Here is a 16,122-nt window from a genome sequence, read left to right on the forward strand (position 1 = left end):
TGTGTGTGTGTGTGTGTGTGTGTGTGTGTGTGTGTGTGTGTGTGTGTGTGTGTGTGTGTGTGTGTGTGTGTGTGTGTGTGTCTGTGTGTGTGTGTGTGTGTGTCTGTCTGTCTGTCTGTCTGTATGCACTCAGCAACGCTTCCAGTAGCCCCATTGCACTTTGACACACACACACACACACTCACTCACACTCATGCACACGCACTGACTCACACACACACGCACACGCAGGTTGAAGGAGGTGGAGGCGTTGTTGGACGAGGATGTGATTGACTTGCGCGCTCTCCGGCAATTTGCACACGGCGGTGCGTTCACGATTGCTTACCTGCTGTCCCTAGTCGTCATTTACATTACTTCTGTCTCTGTACATTGGTATTTGTCTCCGCCCCTTGTTGCCTTGGATTTGTTTTGCACATCCCCCCCCCCCTTTACGCTGTCTGATCTCCCACTGTGCTGCTGTGCTCCTGCTGCACCAGGCATTCCTGACCAACCAGGGCTGCGCTCAAAGGTGTGGAAGCTGCTGCTAGGCTACTTGCCACCGGAGAAGGCGCGATGGGAGGAATCACTCGCGAAACAGAGGTAATCCTGAGCACAAGGGAGCATTATTCTCTCACGCACACACACACACACACACACACACACGCACGTACACGCACGCACACACACACACGCACACACACGCACGCACACACACACACACACGCACACACACGCACACACGCACACACGCACACACACACACACACACACACGCACGCACACACTTGTTGCAGGCATCAACACTTACCCTCTTGTTTCTTCGCTCACCCGCACCAGGGAGGTGTATCAGGGCTATCTGTCAACATATGTCAAGTCATCACATGATCTCGATGATGACGAAGACGATTCTGATCCGCTTGGCGCACTCTCTTCCCCATCGTCGTCTGGCAGCAACAGCAGCAAGTGGTCCGTACGTGCGTGTGTCTGTGTGCCTGTGCCTGTGTGTGTGTGTGTGTGTGTCTGTGTGTGTCACTGTGTGCGATCGTGCGTGTTGTTTTGTACCTCAAGTGTTTCCGGACATGCGCTGCATGCCGCTGTGCATGCGTCACTCGGTGATACCACTAGCTGCCACTCACACAACGTCTCTGTCTCTGTCCCTGTCTGTCTGTCTGTCACACACACACACACACATGCACACATACATACACATGCACATGCACATGCACATACATACTGTGCCGCTGCCATGATGAACCTGCAGGGACATATTCTTCAAGGAGAACGAGATTTTGTATCAGATTGACATGGACGTGAAGCGACTCACACCAGAGCTCGCCTTCTATCAGACACAAACGGGACGCCCAAGACGTACGCATGCAAGGCGTGCATGGTTCCTGAGGAATGTAGGAGGGGGGTCTCCATGCATGTGCTGCTGCTATGGCTCCAGTGCAGGGGCTGTTGTGTTCGCACGCATACACGCACGTACATACACATCACGTTGTCGATCACACATGGCATCGTTGTGCACACATGACATTGTCGATCACATCTCACACATACACACACACACTTTACACTTTACACTGCACACGCATGTGCATCATATCCCACACTGCACACACGCATGACACGCGTATCGGTTAAAGCCATCCCAAGCCCCTTGCATCTGCGGGTGCAGCGGCAGGTTGCAGAATCCGCGACGTTCAAGGCAGACAGGGATGGCGTGGTTGCAGCCAGACAGTGAGTCCTCCACACCAACACCGATGACACTCACCCAAGCATACCAGCCACTCACTTGCTTACTTTCCCATACGCGCAAACATACACACATACACGCACGCGCACACACACACACACACACACACACACACACACACACACACACACACACACACACACCATGTGCATGAGCAGGAAGAGAGCGTCGACCCCACCGCCGGTTGAGCCTGCGGGCGATCCGGAAGCCGAGTGCCACTGGGAGGTCATTGAACGCATCCTCTTCGTCTACGCGGTCCTCAACACCGCCATTCCATACGTCCAGGTGCACCCTCGTCTGTGTGTGTGTGTGTGTGTGTGTGTGTGTGTGTGTGTGTGTGTGTGTGTGTGCGTGTGCTGGGGCAGATGTGATTGTGTCGTTTTGTGTGCCAGCTCTGTTCCCAACTCATTGCGCCACTGCATTACCACTGCTGCCATCACTGCCGCCGCCAGGGCATGAACGAGATCCTTGGCCCGCTGTATTATGTGTTTGCGAGCGACCCTGATCCTGCGTGGCGGGAGTGGAGCGAGGCCGACGCGTTCTTCTGCTTCCTCGCCATCATGGCGCACGTCAGAGACATCTTTGACCGCGAAAACGACAAGTCCGACTCAGGAGTCAGTGAGTTTGCGCAACAGCCGTGGATTGTCCGCATGTGTATGTGTGTGTGTGTGTGTGCGTGTGTGTGTGTGTGTGTGTTCATGGATGACATGCCGTGGCGTGCTGGCGCGAGTCTTGCTGTCAATTAGTCTCAGCATGTCCTCGTCCTTCCATCGTCTGCGCGACAGAGGGAGTCCTGAACCGGCTGGACGGGATGTTGCTGGCCCACATCCCGCACGTGCACATGGCGCTGCACGACATGAACCTCGACCTCCACTTCTTCGCCTTTCGCTGGATCGCCCTCCTCCTCTCACAGGAGTTCCGCCTGCCTGGTGCGTGCACACGCCACGCGGTGTTGGTGGCGGTGGCGGTGGTGAAGGCGATGAAGATGGCATGGAAGGTGCAGGTGGCCGTAACAGCGAAGATGACGCCAGCGGTGGCGACCGCTCACGTGTGTACACCCTTGCTGGGGTTCTTTCTGATTGTGGGCACATTCCCGTGCTCCTTACACGTGTGACTCACGTGTGCATCATGTACGCTTCCCCCCCCCTCCCTCCTCCTCCTCCTCCCCTCCTCCTCCCCTCCTCCCCCCTGCGCATGTGTACGCGTGCAACCAGATGTGATACGGCTGTGGGATTCCCTGTTTGCGTCGCGCGATATCCTCGACCGCCTCCTCTGCCTCTGCGTCGCCATGCTCCAGGTGCACACCTTGCAGCGCTACCACCTGTTTGCGAGTTCACTGGTGCGTGGTGCGTCTGCGTGCTGCTCTTCTCACACGCCTGTTCCCTTTGTGCCCCCTCCCCCCTGCATCTTGTCTGCTCCTCCTCTCCCCCCTCGGTTCTGCTGCCAGCACGTATCTGGGACGTTGGAGGAGCGAGACTTTGCCACGTGCGTGAAACTGTTGCAGAACTTTCCCCGCGATGTTGATGTTGCCATCATCGTCGAAAAGTCAAACGCTATCGAGGCTGAGGTTGCGGGAAACGCAAGATAGCGTCGTTGGCTCGCCCTTTGTGCCCACCAACCGAACCCCTTCCCCCTCTCAAAAATGCCCCCCTCCCCTCCTCCTCTTGTCCTCTTCAAGTGCTATTTCCAACAGCGCCGTGTGAATGCATGTTGCTGGTTTCAATGGTCTACACGAAGCAAAATTACAATCACGATCATTCCAATTGCTCGCCGCAGTTGCCCCGCCTTCAAGCACGGCCAACAAGTCCGCACACAGACACGCGCACGCCCCACAACAGAGCAATACAAGGCAAGACTAACCAACAGGCAGAGCACAAAAGTCAAACAGGTGCACGGGGAGGTGAGCAGCACATGCACAGCTCACAGACACAACGCCAACACTGCTGCATCACAGCAACGACCGCATCGCGACATTCTGTGTGTGTGTGTGTGTGTGTGTGTGTGTGTGTGTGTGTGTGTGTGTGTGTGTGTGTGTGTGTGTGTGTGTGTGTGTGTGTGTGCCGGTGCTACTGCTGCAGGAGGGCCTTCATGGCCGCCAGCGCGTGGCCAAGTGCTGCGATGACGTTGCTGACGTCCAGTGTCTCCTGGTACGAACTTGCCCGCTCCAGCAGCTCCGTCGCCTGCTGCAGCTTGAAGTTGAGGGCCTCGATGGTGACCTGGCACCTGAACCGCATGTGGTTGACGGCAGCACGGGACTGCGCGTCCATCGCCGTGGACTCGCCCGTCCCGTCCGCTGCTGCTGTCATCGCCGCCGCATCAAACGTGAACGGAAACGCCTGCTGCTGGTGGTGGTGATGGTGTTGCTGGTGTGGTTGTTGCTGTTGTTGCTGCTGCTGACGCATGAACAAGTCGGATGGCGCAGCAAACCCCTGCGGAATTGGGGTGCGATGAATGTGAGTGCGTGTGTGCGCAGAGAATTGGGATGAGCGCTACCATGCAAAAATGCCGCAACGCAGGCACGTAGGCCATGGGGGAGATTGGGCACACAGCAGCCACGCACAATCAAGCAGCACTGCGCACTTGCCCACTCCATTGCACAGCTGTTCGCTCTGTACCTGAGACATGGGGTTGACCTCGGCGTGGAAGGTCATGGGGGCGCCCTGCGACGCAGCCACGTCCGCACTTCGGCTCTCCGCAAACGGGCCTTCCTGCCAACAGGTGGTGTTGACGCGCGGATGACAGGAGCACATGTGAGGACAAGAATGAGTGAGTAACATCACGTCATAGGGAGAACGAGGTGGGGGAGGGGAAGGACATGAGAACTTGGCACACTTGACAAGCACGCGCACACCAACTAACAGACACGCACGCACACCAGCTTACAGATACACACACGCACACCAGCTTACAGATATACACACGCACCCCAAAGCGCTGGCGGAGCGAGTCTGAGAGCTGGCTGGCGCGTTGGATGGAGGGCGACTGCATGACTGCGCGGCGGCGAGCGCTGCTGGAGGACAGCGTTCGCTGGCGGGCCGCAGATACGGCCGGCGACTGCATGGAGTAGATGTTGTTGGCGCGCATGCTGGGGCTCGCATGGGGACTGTCGCCGCTGCTGACACGGCGGTGCATCTGCTCGTGCTGTTCGTGATTGTTGTGGTGGTGATGCGGGTGGTGCGCGTGGCGTCCATGTGAGCGGCGCCGGCTATCTCGGCTGGTGTTCATCCCGGAGCCGCTTGCGTCCGACTCGTCTGCCAAATCCTCCTCGTCACCAACGTCGGGCTGTCGCCCAGGAGGTACTGCAGACAGGACTGGCTTCTCATCGCCGGTTCCACCATCCTCTGAAGCAAACAAAGCAACAACACGTTCCACCAGATTAACTTGTGAGAGGCGCACAGTGCATGAGCAAGAGAAGGAGGAGAAGGAGGAGAAGGAGGAGAAGGAGGAGAAGGAGGAGAAGGAGGAGAAGGAGGTGTTGGTGTGCGGTTGCTTGTGCATACACACCCGCTGCTTGTAAACGCTGTGGCTGCTGTTGTGCCTGTGGCTGGTTGCCTTCTGTGGCTGCCTCCTTCTTCGGTTCGGATGGCTTCTTCTTGTCCTTGTCGATCACGTCACACTTGACACAAATAGTCTTGGACTTGTCACGGGTTCGCATGTGTACAGTCTGTGTGTGGGTGGGGTGGCAGGGCAAGTGTTGCGCTTGTGAATTCGCAAGTTCTGACAGCTCAAGCACACACGCGAACGACGCCCAAACACATGCACATGCACGTGAATGTGCACACACTCACATGCATACACATACGCACATGCGCCCGCACACGGCACACACATGTGCAACACTGCCACTTACGTTGCAGGTTGGGCAGTGGGTGCCCATCATGCAGTAGCCCTGGAGCAGGTACTGCCCCAACAACGCAGAAACATCCTGTGAACTCATGGCGAGGGGGTGGTTGGTTGGTTGACGTTGCCGTGCGTGGTTTGGCAAGCGTGATTGCGGAAATTCTGAGGTAAACATTCACCAATCGCCAAGAAACACACTGCAGCTGAAGCAAGAACAGCAAAGACGCAACTACAACTGCGACGAGCAATCAGCACCAATGCCGCTGCTTGAGCTCCACACCAACGTGAACCGGCCAGAGAATGTGGCCGCAATCGTGGAAGGGCTTTCGGCCCTTCTTGCGGAAGCAACTGGAAAGCCCCTGCAGGTGGTGACGGTGCTGATGTGTGGGTGGGTGGGGGGGGTTTGGCTTGTTTGTTTGTTGGGTTGTTTGTGTGTGTGTATGTGTGTGTGTATGTGTGTGTGTGTGTGTGTCTGTGTGTGTGTATGTGTGTATGTATGTGTGTGCGTGTGTGCGTGTGTGTGTGTGTGTCTGTGTGTGTGTGTGTGTCTGTCTGTCTGTCTGTGTGTCTCTGTGTGTGTGTGTGTCTGTCTGTCTGTCTGTGTGTGTGTGTGTCTGTGTGTGTGTCTGTGTGTGTGCTTTCTGTTGGTGTTGCAGTGATTGCCTATGGATTGCAGTGTTTGCTTTTGTTTTGATTGTTTGTTTGTGCTCACCCTGCATCGCGCCTCTGCTTTGCAGTACATTATGGTGAGGACGTCCTTTGATGAGGCAATGGCCATGGGCGGCACCACGGCCCCGGCAGGTATGGTTTGCTTGTTGTGTGTGATTTCTTGCTTTGGCATTGTTGTCTCGTGTCTGTTGTGATGCCTGCGGTCGCTTTCCTTGAGATTTTCGTGCAGTGATGCAGTAGTTCCACAACATTTTTTGTTCACACCCTCCTACCGACCACCGCACGCAGCCTTCCTTCGTCTGTCATCGATTGGCAAGATTGGACACAATGAGAACAAAGGCTACTCGGCCAAGATTTGCAAATTCCTCACCGAGCACCTGGGGTTCGTTGTGTGTGTGTGTGCGTGTGTTTGTGTGTGTGTGTGTGTGTGTGTGTGTGTGTGTGTGTTTGTTCGTTTGTGCGTGTGTTTGTTTGTTCGGTTGTTTGTTTGTTTGTTTGTTTGTTTGTTTGTGCGTGCGTGCGTGTTTGTTTGATTGTTTGTTCGTTTGTTTGTTTGTTTGCGTGTCCGTTCGTGCATCAGCACCCACGCTTACATTGTCTTCACTTCCGCTGTGTGCGGCGCCTGCTGCTCTGCCCCACTGGCAGAATCGAGGCGGATCGGTGAGTTGCCGTGCTGCCACGCTGCGATGTGTTTGGTGTTGAGGTTGCGAGAATGAGTGGACAACACACTTGCGAGTTGGCCCACGAGCTCACTGGTCAGCTGCCACTTGCGTTGACCTCCTCTCTTGTGTGGTGACACGCCATCCAACCCAGGGTCTACATCAACTTCGTGGACGTATCCCGTGCCAACTGGGGATACAACGGCGGTACATTCGCCTGAGCAGCGGCCGCATCTTGCTGGCCAGAGGCCAACGTTACCGACTGCCTCGGTGCTGTGCATGTTACTCCGCATTAAGGGGAAGGGGCCATGTGTGTGCATGGAAGTAAACGCGTTGAGATGACACGATGTCAGCCAGGCAGTGTGTGTGTGTGTGTGTGTGTGTGTGTGTGAAGCAAAGCAACGCTGAAGACAAGCAACAAGAGAGAAACAAGAGAGGGGGAGATGAGCCAACACACGCCGCCGCCTCTTCACCCGCCAAGCAAGCAAAGAAGAGAAGAAGAAGAGGTAAACCGAACCAAGCCAAAGCAACAAGAGAAGGGAGAAGAGGGAAGTGAAGGAGAGACAGCAAGCGCCACAGCAGCCAGCCACATGGAGAGAGAGAGAGAAAAAAAAAAGGAGGAGAGCAACATCACCCGTGATTCCCGCCTGGTCACCCACGGCAGTACTGAACGGGCCCAAACGGGCTTAGCTTCCGCGATCGGACGAGAGCGGGCGTGATCCCGTTGGTATGAACGTTGCCGACAGCGGAGCAAAACAAGCAATTTATCAAGGCAGAGCAAGCCAGCAAGAAAAGAAGTGGAGGAAGTGGAAAACCGCACACACACCCCAAAAAACCAGAGCAAGCAGAAACGAGCAAACAACCGATTCTACTTTCCAACCAACAATCCACTCGCCGTTGCTTCATTCTTCTTCTGCGCAGCAGCTGGTGTGATGGTGTGTGATGGTGGTGGGAATGGTGATGGTGATCATGGTCGTCGTCGCTGCTGCTGACAGGCAGGTGAGATGAGTTGAGGTGTGGTGAGATGAGGTGAGGTGATGTGATGTGAGATGAGGGAATGTGTCATTGGTTCGTGCACACGCACACACATTGGTTGTTGTGCGTGCCACGTTCCTTCCTTCCTTTCCCTTCCTTCCTTCCCTTCATCGTCCTTCTCGCTGACGCATTCACACACACACATGTGCAGGGAGGGTGTGCGCACCGTCTCTCCCCCCTTCTCCTCCCTTTCTCCCTTTCATCCATCCATCCTTCCATCGTTGTCCATTTCCTTCTCCTGTGATGCACCACGCACAACCAACCAACCAACCAACCAACCAACGACCACATGAATGACCCATCCATTGACAGGTGAGGGTGAGATTGAGTGCACCCAGTTCTTCCTCCCACTCCGTGCTCCTCCTCTTCTCCTTCTTCTCCTTGCACACAGCGCACAGCAACAACCAACACCACCACCATCAACAACACCAGCAGCGCACGCTGTCATCGTGTACACACAGCCACGCACACACACTTATGTGGACCATCATCCATCCGTGCATGGGTGGTTGGATCACAACCAACACACCACTGCGTGTGGCACTCACAAATGCACACTCACACACACACACTCACTTGCTCACCGTTGTGTGGTGACAGAACAGTTGCCATCAGCCACCGTCATACAGCAGGCGACCCTGAGAATGGATTATGCTTCCTCTCAACCAGTGAGCAGCACACACATGTGAGAGAGGGGGAAATGGCATCAACCAACATCACAGCCAATGTATGTGTGTGTGTGTGTGCACGGGGTTGCGTTCCTTCTCATCCTCCTCCTCCTTTCTCCTCCTTTCTCCTCCTCTCTGTCTGTTTCACGCTGCTCACTGCTGCTGTTGTTTGCTTGTTTGTTTGTGGTGGTGCGTGTAGATGGGTTGATTCCATCATCATCATCAGCAGCAGCAGCAGGTGCTGGCTGATGCGTGAAGCAGTGAGTAGCCCCCACCAACCAAGCAACCAACCAACAAATGACTACATGCTGACGGATGCATGGTGATCGAACCACTGCATCACCCAGACAGGTGGGCATGTGTGTGTGTGTCTGTGTCGACGTGCATGTTCTCTTCTCCACCACCCACACGCCATCATCACCGCCTCCTCATTTTCTTGTGTGTTTGCTCACATCCTTCCCTTCCCACTCTCAACACCAACACCAATACCACTGCCCTTCATCCTTGTTTCTCCCGCCTTCTGCTGCTGTCGCCGCACAGCGGGGCCTTTAGCCACCAGCTGTCACCCCCCTCCACCAGCCACCGCTGCTCTGGTGGGATGAACAGACGGGCGCTGCCATGCGATGATCATCCAGCCACGCTGTATGCGGCTGTGGAAACAGCAACACCAACACACACCACACCACAAACAAGCAAGCGATGAGCAACGTGAGTGCATCACTGCTCGTGCGCATGCGTGTGTATGCTGCGCACCGCACCAGTGTGCGTGTCTGTGATCGTTGTCTCTGCTGCTCCTGTCTCCCCTTGTTGTCCCACATCAATGTGCATGCATGTGTGTGGTGCGGCTGCCTGTTTTGCCTTGCTTGACGCAGCGTCTCATTCTTCGTTCACACACACGACTGCCTGCACACCTGCACATTCCACCTTGCAGCCGCTGCTTATATTCCCCTCTCTTTCTCGCCCTCTCTGGCAGCCATTGCCCCTCTTGACCAACAACAGCAGCAGCCAACACACCCTCCACCGCCGATGCAGCAGCAGCACAGAATGCACCACCACCACCGCTTGCTGCTGAACACATCCCCCAACCAACCAACCCATCGCCCACTGCTGCTGCTGCTGCTGGAAGCTGGCTGTTTGCAGCTGGGAACAGGTGGCGACAGCACAAGTTGCATTTTCGGCGGGAAGCAGCAGAGGTGTGAGGGAAGGCGAAGATAAGAAGAGGGGAAAGGGAGAGGACATGTGTGTTGGATGGATGGATGGGATGAGGTGAGGTGGGGTGGGGGATGCTGGATGAATGTGGTGTGGTGTGGTGTGGCTAGCCGGCTGATGGCAGAGGACGATGGTGTGTGGTGGTGTGAGGAAGAGGGATGGATGGATGGATGGGGATGCAGCATGTCTTGTTCCTTCCCTTCTGTTGTCTGTTTTCTCTCTCCTCCCTTTCTCCTCCTTCACACACATGCACGCAAAGCATCTGCAGCAGTGGCAGTAGCAGTGTGACTGCGCACATGTCACTGCTCCCTCTTGCCCCTCACTCACTCACCACGCTGGTGCTCGCACACAACCACACTCACAGGCGATGCGCACGCACAAGCAGCAGGATGAGGGAAATGTCGAGGCTACTTGTCACGCGTGCCAGCTGCACTCGCCTCACACATGGTATGTGGGTGGTGATGAGTGGTTGGCTGGTTGGTTGTGTGATGGGGCTGTGATGGTGATGGGGTGTAATGAAGTGAACAAGGGACGAGGGTTGATGGGGGGGTTGATGGACACACACATCGACACACACGCACACGTGTGAATGTGGTGTCAGTCACTCGTTCTGCTGTGCTGACGTGATGGCTTACTCTGTGCCTGTTGTGTTCTGTTCCATCCACGTTCCCTGCAACCACGCACAAACACGCACACATGCACAGGTGGTGAGGTATCAGCACACATCAGGATGGTAGTGATGGAAGCGGGCTCGCATGCCGGCTGCTGCGGCTGCAACTCCCCCGATTCGGCTGCCGTTGCTGTGCTCATGCAGTGTTCCCACATGTGAGCAAGGTGAGCCCATCATGGATGTTTTAGTTGGCACATGGCGCATGTGTTGGTGTTGCTGCTCTGGGTGTGCTTGTTGTTGCTGCTGCTGTTGTATCTCGTAGCAGTGTCGCTGTGCAACTCACATGTCATGTGTGTGTGTGTATGCAGGGGATGGCTGCCTGAGGATCGTTGGAGGATGATGGGCGGGTGCACACATGATGGATTGGGAGGAGCAGCTGTGGACACACACGTCCATGGTCATGGTGGGCACATCCAACCACAGCGACGCAGCTATGCGCAGGTGTGTGTGTATGTGTGTGTGTGTGTGTGTGTGTGTGTGTGTGTGTCATGCAGTGCGGAGGGGGAAAGCAGAGGAGGGGGCAGGAAGGTGAACACGTCTGCTGTGCTCACATGCCATACCTGTGCCTTGTGTGTGTTGATGTTGTTGTGTCTTGTCGTTGTGTGTTGGTTGCATGGACACCAGGGCCACATCAGTGGAGGGGAAAGCAGCCGCCATGAACGACACATCATCATCAACCCTTCCCCATTTCGCTCTCCTTTCTCTCCTCTTCCACCACAGCTCAGCTGTCACCACCATCACCCCCATCATCGCCATCGACCGCACAGCCGCCATCACACGCCGGCCGACGCTAACCCTGATCTGGCGTGAGGCAGACATTGCACATGTCAGTCGCTCTGATGAAGAGGTGAGTGAGGTGTGTGTGTGTGCATGGTGGTGGTGGGGACAACATGTGTGCGTGTGGTTGTGTGTGAATGCGCGTGGTTCGATGGGGCTGGCGTGTGGTTGATGATGCTTTGCTGTCAACCTCACCACCCTGCATTCTCTCCCATCTTGTGTCTGTGCACACACACAGTTCACAGCGTTGAGGAGGTGCATGAAGCGGTGGAACCAACGACGATGACGATGACGATGATGAAGGTGAGAGGGGCGACTGATATATATGTGTGTGTGTGTGGTTGACACGCTGTGCTTCCTTCTTCGCTTCCCTCTTTCCTTTTCTGTTCTGTCCACTCATGTGTCTCTTCTTCTTCTCCCCCTTTTCGATTGATTTGGACACAGGGTCATGCATCCCGCTTCCATCCAACCGACCAGCCAAGCAGCCGAGCGAGCAAGCAAAGGACACGGCGTGGCAAGGGGCCGTTTGTTTTCACCGTTTCCACCACCAGCAGCAGCAACAACAGCTGATGTGTGGCTGCATTTGGATGAACGGGCCCTCTGTATCTTGTCCATCTCCTCCTCGTCGTCGCCGTCATTGGTCCCCAACAGCAGCGGCTGCGGCCATAGATGTGGAGGTGAGATGAATGGTGGTGGTGGTGGTGATGTGGGTGGTGTGTGATGTGTTGGGTGTGAGCATCAGCATGTATATGTGTGTGATTGTGAATTGCTGCTTGGATGTCGTTGGGTCTGTTGGTGCTGGCAATGGGCGTGGTTGTCGTTGACAGCCTCATTCTGTGACAACTCACCTCTTTCTTCACACGTACAGGGTGTATTGTGCGTCGATGTGCTGTTGCCTCGCATGACGACGATGATGATGGTGGTGAGTGGTTTGTGGTGGATGTGGACGGCGCACGCACACGCATGTGCAGATGTGCTGCTTGTGGTTGTGGTGTGTGGTGTCTGTGTGTGGGGATGTGAAATGTGCGTGCACCGGTGATGATGTGGGTGATGTGAATGTGGCAAAGGAGGTGGATGTGGTTTGTTTCTGCCATGCTGGCTCACTGCGTCGTGTTCTTCTTGCTGATTTGTTGTTTGCGCTTGCGCATGTGTGCATGTGTGTGATTTGCTCAGGACGGTGACCGATCTCTTCCCAAGCCCTCATGACACGAGCAGGGCGATACACGCACACACAAATGTGCGAGAAAAGAAGACACAAGGTGAGACGCTGCCGCTGTGTGTGTGTGTGTGTGTGTGTGTGTGTGGTGATGGGGTGGTAGTACTCATTCGCACGCACGTACACACACGCATATACACATGCATGCCAACACATCAGAGCAGTCATTGGCTGTGGGGTGGTTGCACTGACGTGTGTCTCACATGAATCAATCTCACAACTCAAATGTGTGTGTGTGTGCGTGGCTGCAGGCGGACGTTGTGCGGGTTTCCCCAACCGAATCCCCTTCCTCCTTTCCCAACCAATCGCCTTTGCTCTGTGTCATCATCATCGTCAGCCTTCCCCCCATGTGATGTGCAGCTGCTGAGGCGTGATCGAGACAGCGGCCAACACAGGTATTGCAGTGGTGGATGCAGTGGATGTGGTGATATTTTGTGCCTGCCTGCTGGCTCGCTTGGTTGCTTGCTTCGTTGGTCTTGTGTGTATCTGGTTCACCCGCCCACAACATGCCGCATATTCTAATGCGTGATCCCTTGTGTCCCTCCTTTCCTGTCCTCACCACCACCGGTCATTGTTGTTCGTCTCTGGTTGGTTTCTTTTTGCCTCACAGGAAGGCAGGCATCTTGCTGTCGCTGCTGCTGCTGGTGCTGGTGTGATGATGGCCGTGCCTGTGCGTGTGCGCTGTGCACCGTGTTTGGGGCTGCACCGATGAGGACAAGGAAGGACACGGCCCGTGCCCACCACTCTTCCCCCTTCATCTCCTCTTTCTGCTCCATCAGCGGTGACGATGGTGGCCGTGGCGTGTGACTGCGCTTCCTTTTTGTTTGGCTTCGCTGTGGCCCATCGGCTGGCTGGCTGCATCAAGCACAGGTGAGGATGATCGTTGGCGGTTGGTTGGTGGCTGGGTTGAGTCGAGTGGGGCAAGCAGGGGAAGGAGGGGAAGTAACACGGTGATGGTGGTGTGGTGGTGCGACGTGGGAGTGCAGAGCGAAAGGAGGGAGAGGGAAGGGAAGTAATAGGAGGGCGCTGCTGTTGGTTGGGGATGGGGGTGCGCGTGCACATGCACGTGAATCGTGTGGTGGTGGTATCACATGACAATGACACATATATCAGTGGCTCATTCCTTTGCTTACACCTGTGATTGTGATTGTGTGATTGTGGTTGTGATGATGACTGCAGCAGGCAACACACGGCGGTGGACGCTGGATTGGATTGGCTGGGGTTGACTGGCCGTCGTGTCGTGTCGCCCATTTCTCTCTCTCCCCTTGCACATCTTAACTGGGAACACACACACAGCGATGTGTGCGTGTGCGCGTGCGTGTGTGCGCAGCGCCATCAACCACGCCGACAGCGACATGATGAACGAGGTGAGGGCACGCAATGCCGTGTGTGTTTGGTGGAAGAGGTTGAGGGGAAGTGGGGAACGCGTTCATCATGGCCATCATCTCCACCACGGCTGTGCACCTGGTCATGTGACCGTGCAAATGGGGGATGGAGATGAGGGGAGAGATGCTGTTGTTGTGGTGGCTGTGGTTGTGGTTGCATTGCTGTGCATGCGTGTGCATGGTGCGCTGTCTCACTCTGCAATGCCATGTCTGACTGTGCGTGTGTGTGTGTGTGTGTGATTGCAGATGTGCGTGCGCGTGTGCGCATATGCCAAGCAGATGCGTTGATCGACGACGGTGTGTGTGTGTGTGATTGGGGTTGTCCTTCGTGTCCTTGTGCCATCACAACAACACGCACAACACCAAGCACACCATCATCATTGCGCCCCATGTGTCGCTGTTGTTGCTCATTCACGCATGGCATGCTCACATCCACCCCTTGCTTCTTCTTCTTCCTCCTCCTCCTCTCTGCGACTGCCATCCATTCCACTGTTTCCCACCACCCCCTTTTCACACACACCACAGAGGAACCCATCCACATCCAACACCCATGCCCACACATCCACACATGACACGCCATGGCGAGCTGTGCCACCTCAACCAACCCAACCCAACCCAGGCCAAGGAAAGGATGGAGGGAAAGCAAGGACAGAAGACGTGGGGCTCCCAACAGATGTGTGTGCGTGCGTGCGTGTGTGTTGATGGACGGTGTTCTCCTTCCCCCGCCCCTCCGTCGCCTCACCTCTTTCTTCCATGGCGATCTGGCTGGGTGGCTGTTGCCCCCTTCCCCTTGTTTGTTGTCTGTTCCAGCCCTTTGTGGCTGTTGGTTGTCTGTTGTGACTGTGAGAAGGAGGGAGGAGGAAGTCCACAATTGTGTGTGTGTGTGTGTGTGTGTGTGTGTGTGTGTGTTTGGTTCTTCTTCTTTTCCATCCCCCCTTTCTTCTCCCCTTCTCTTCTTCCCTCCTCAGCCTGCAAGGCCTGTGAGCCTGCGTTGCATTCACACACTCTACAGTGTTATTCCCCCTCCTTCCCCTCCTCCTCCTTCTCCTTCTTGTCTCATTGAAACCAACCAAGCAACCAAGCAACCAAGCAACCAAGTCCGCCCTTCAACAAGCAAAAGCAACAGCAAACAGCAGTTGCCGCACAAACACAGCAGTGGGCAATTATTTGTGGCATCTTCCACAAATCGCCCAAACACGAACCAACAAGACCAACACACACAAACAAGCAACAGGCGACACGCGAAACGCGAATCGAGGTGTGAGCGGGTGGTGGTGGCTTGCGTTGTTCGTGTGCGTGGCTGGCGCAGGGTTGGTGGAGAGGAGGAAGAGGGTGCGCGTTGTGACGGGCACTCACTGGCGGTTCTGTTGTGGGTGGTCTCGTTTGGTTCCATGGACTGTGTGGGGTGTGGTGGGTGATGGTGTGATGGTGAACAGGTGCAAGCAGAAAACACGCACAGCAGCGCCACTCCATGGATGTGTGCAGGGCTAAAGGCACGCAAGGCATTGCCCACGGTCGGTGAGGCTGACATATGTGCTGCACAGGCTCATGGCACGCTGGCACCGTGAGTCTGGGTGGGTTCTATCAATTGGTTTGACTGCTGTGTGGGTGCGTGTGTGTTTGTGCTTGTGTGAAGGATGGAGAGGTGGGACGTGGCTGCGGTGGGTGTTGTGATCTCACACGTACTCCTGCTGCTGTGGATGCATTTGGCTCACACGCACACAGAGAGGGATGATGGGCTGCATCGACCCACACACGTGTGTGAACACACACACGCACACACACACATGGTGACAGGCAGTCTGATGCCACCTCACGGTGCGTTGCACTTGCGTCTGTGTGACTGTGACTGTGTGCATGTCGCTCATGCTGTGTCTGCTTGTGATTCACACTGTGTGTGTGTGTGTGATGGCTGCTTGCTTCCCTCTGTCTCACACACATGTGTGTATTGATGGTGACACGCACAGGCACACAGTGAGTGGGTGTGCAGACACACATTCCCACACAGGCAGCCAGACAGGGCACACTCTGCCTTCTCTCCCTCTCTCCCTCTCCTGCTGTGCTGCCACCACCATCGCTGCTGCATGGATGGACCAGTGGATGCAAGGGGTGTTGGATGACGCTGGCTGGCTGATGTCCTTCCCTTGATGTGTGTGTGTGTGTGTTGCAGCACTGCTGCTGCTCTTGTTTCCCCTGATTGTGTTTGTTGTGTCTGTTGTGCGTTGCTGCTTCTGTGCTTGCGTGTGTGTGTGTGTTCAC

At 55.5% G+C, this 16,122-nt stretch overlaps 5 protein-coding genes and 1 non-coding gene across 6 annotated transcripts in view; 4 read left to right on the forward strand and 2 right to left on the reverse strand.

Moving 5' to 3' along the window:
* The window catches only part of PTSG_06421 (uncharacterized protein), a gene marked incomplete at its 5' end in the record, with an annotated part of 4,768 nt that extends 1,270 nt beyond the window's left edge, over positions 1-3,498 (forward strand). Inside the window, 10 exons of the mRNA XM_004993253.1 lie at positions 232-305; positions 477-579; positions 817-945; positions 1,241-1,347; positions 1,626-1,719; positions 1,894-2,020; positions 2,188-2,353; positions 2,521-2,664; positions 2,950-3,032; positions 3,183-3,498. Of these exons, the coding sequence (XP_004993310.1) occupies positions 232-305; positions 477-579; positions 817-945; positions 1,241-1,347; positions 1,626-1,719; positions 1,894-2,020; positions 2,188-2,353; positions 2,521-2,664; positions 2,950-3,032; positions 3,183-3,323 (1,168 nt within the window). The 3' untranslated portion in view covers positions 3,324-3,498. The remainder of the gene's footprint in view (positions 1-231; positions 306-476; positions 580-816; positions 946-1,240; positions 1,348-1,625; positions 1,720-1,893; positions 2,021-2,187; positions 2,354-2,520; positions 2,665-2,949; positions 3,033-3,182) is intronic.
* Positions 3,499-3,801: 303 nt separating this feature from the next.
* On the reverse strand, positions 3,802-5,672 carry PTSG_06422 (uncharacterized protein; the record flags this gene model as incomplete). Its single annotated transcript, XM_004993254.1, has 5 exons — positions 3,802-4,164; positions 4,351-4,443; positions 4,661-5,076; positions 5,240-5,399; positions 5,586-5,672. 5 exons carry the CDS (start codon positions 5,670-5,672, stop codon positions 3,802-3,804), a joined length of 1,119 nt encoding a protein of 372 aa, XP_004993311.1.
* A 51-nt stretch (positions 5,673-5,723) lies between these two features.
* On the forward strand, positions 5,724-7,247 carry PTSG_12443 (uncharacterized protein). The gene is made up of 5 exons (XM_004993255.1): positions 5,724-5,940; positions 6,313-6,376; positions 6,533-6,626; positions 6,890-6,904; positions 7,058-7,247. Exons 1-5 carry the CDS (start codon positions 5,833-5,835, stop codon positions 7,122-7,124), a joined length of 348 nt encoding a protein of 115 aa, XP_004993312.1. The 5' UTR covers positions 5,724-5,832; the 3' UTR covers positions 7,125-7,247.
* Positions 7,248-7,526: 279 nt separating this feature from the next.
* PTSG_20017 lies at positions 7,527-7,640 on the reverse strand. The gene has a single exon (XR_001137151.1). It is a non-coding gene; the product is annotated as a 5S ribosomal RNA (ribosomal RNA).
* Positions 7,641-10,545: 2,905 nt separating this feature from the next.
* PTSG_06423 (uncharacterized protein) lies at positions 10,546-12,873 on the forward strand (the record flags this gene model as incomplete). Its single annotated transcript, XM_004993256.1, has 8 exons — positions 10,546-10,640; positions 10,794-10,926; positions 11,206-11,291; positions 11,508-11,565; positions 11,753-11,939; positions 12,131-12,191; positions 12,436-12,521; positions 12,816-12,873. Coding segments are annotated over 8 exons (764 nt in total), but the record flags the coding sequence as incomplete, so codon positions are not given.
* A 249-nt stretch (positions 12,874-13,122) lies between these two features.
* PTSG_13250 (uncharacterized protein) lies at positions 13,123-14,945 on the forward strand. Its single transcript, XM_004993257.1, has 4 exons — positions 13,123-13,348; positions 13,658-13,845; positions 14,110-14,160; positions 14,389-14,945. The coding sequence occupies exons 3-4, from the start codon at positions 14,132-14,134 to the stop codon at positions 14,924-14,926; spliced, it is 567 nt and encodes a 188-aa protein (XP_004993314.1). The 5' UTR covers positions 13,123-13,348; positions 13,658-13,845; positions 14,110-14,131; the 3' UTR covers positions 14,927-14,945.
* Positions 14,946-16,122: the final 1,177 nt, after the last annotated feature.

The sequence above is a fragment of the Salpingoeca rosetta genome (genome assembly GCF_000188695.1).
Source record: "Salpingoeca rosetta unplaced genomic scaffold supercont1.14, whole genome shotgun sequence".
In the NCBI taxonomy this organism is placed as follows: Eukaryota; class Choanoflagellata; order Craspedida; family Salpingoecidae; genus Salpingoeca; species Salpingoeca rosetta.

Coding starts and splice junctions, on each gene's coding strand:
- PTSG_12443 (XM_004993255.1), top strand. CDS start 5,833: ATGCCGCTGCTTGAGCTCCACACCAACGTGAACCGGCCAGAGAATGTG. Junction 5,941..6,312: donor CAACTGGAAAGCCCCTGCAG/GTGGTGACGGTG, acceptor TCTGCTTTGCAG/TACATTATGGTGAGGACGTC. Junction 6,377..6,532: donor CGGCACCACGGCCCCGGCAG/GTATGGTTTGCT, acceptor CACCGCACGCAG/CCTTCCTTCGTCTGTCATCG.
- PTSG_13250 (XM_004993257.1), top strand. CDS start 14,132: ATGCCAAGCAGATGCGTTGATCGACGACG. Junction 14,161..14,388: donor AGATGCGTTGATCGACGACG/GTGTGTGTGTGT, acceptor CACACACCACAG/AGGAACCCATCCACATCCAA.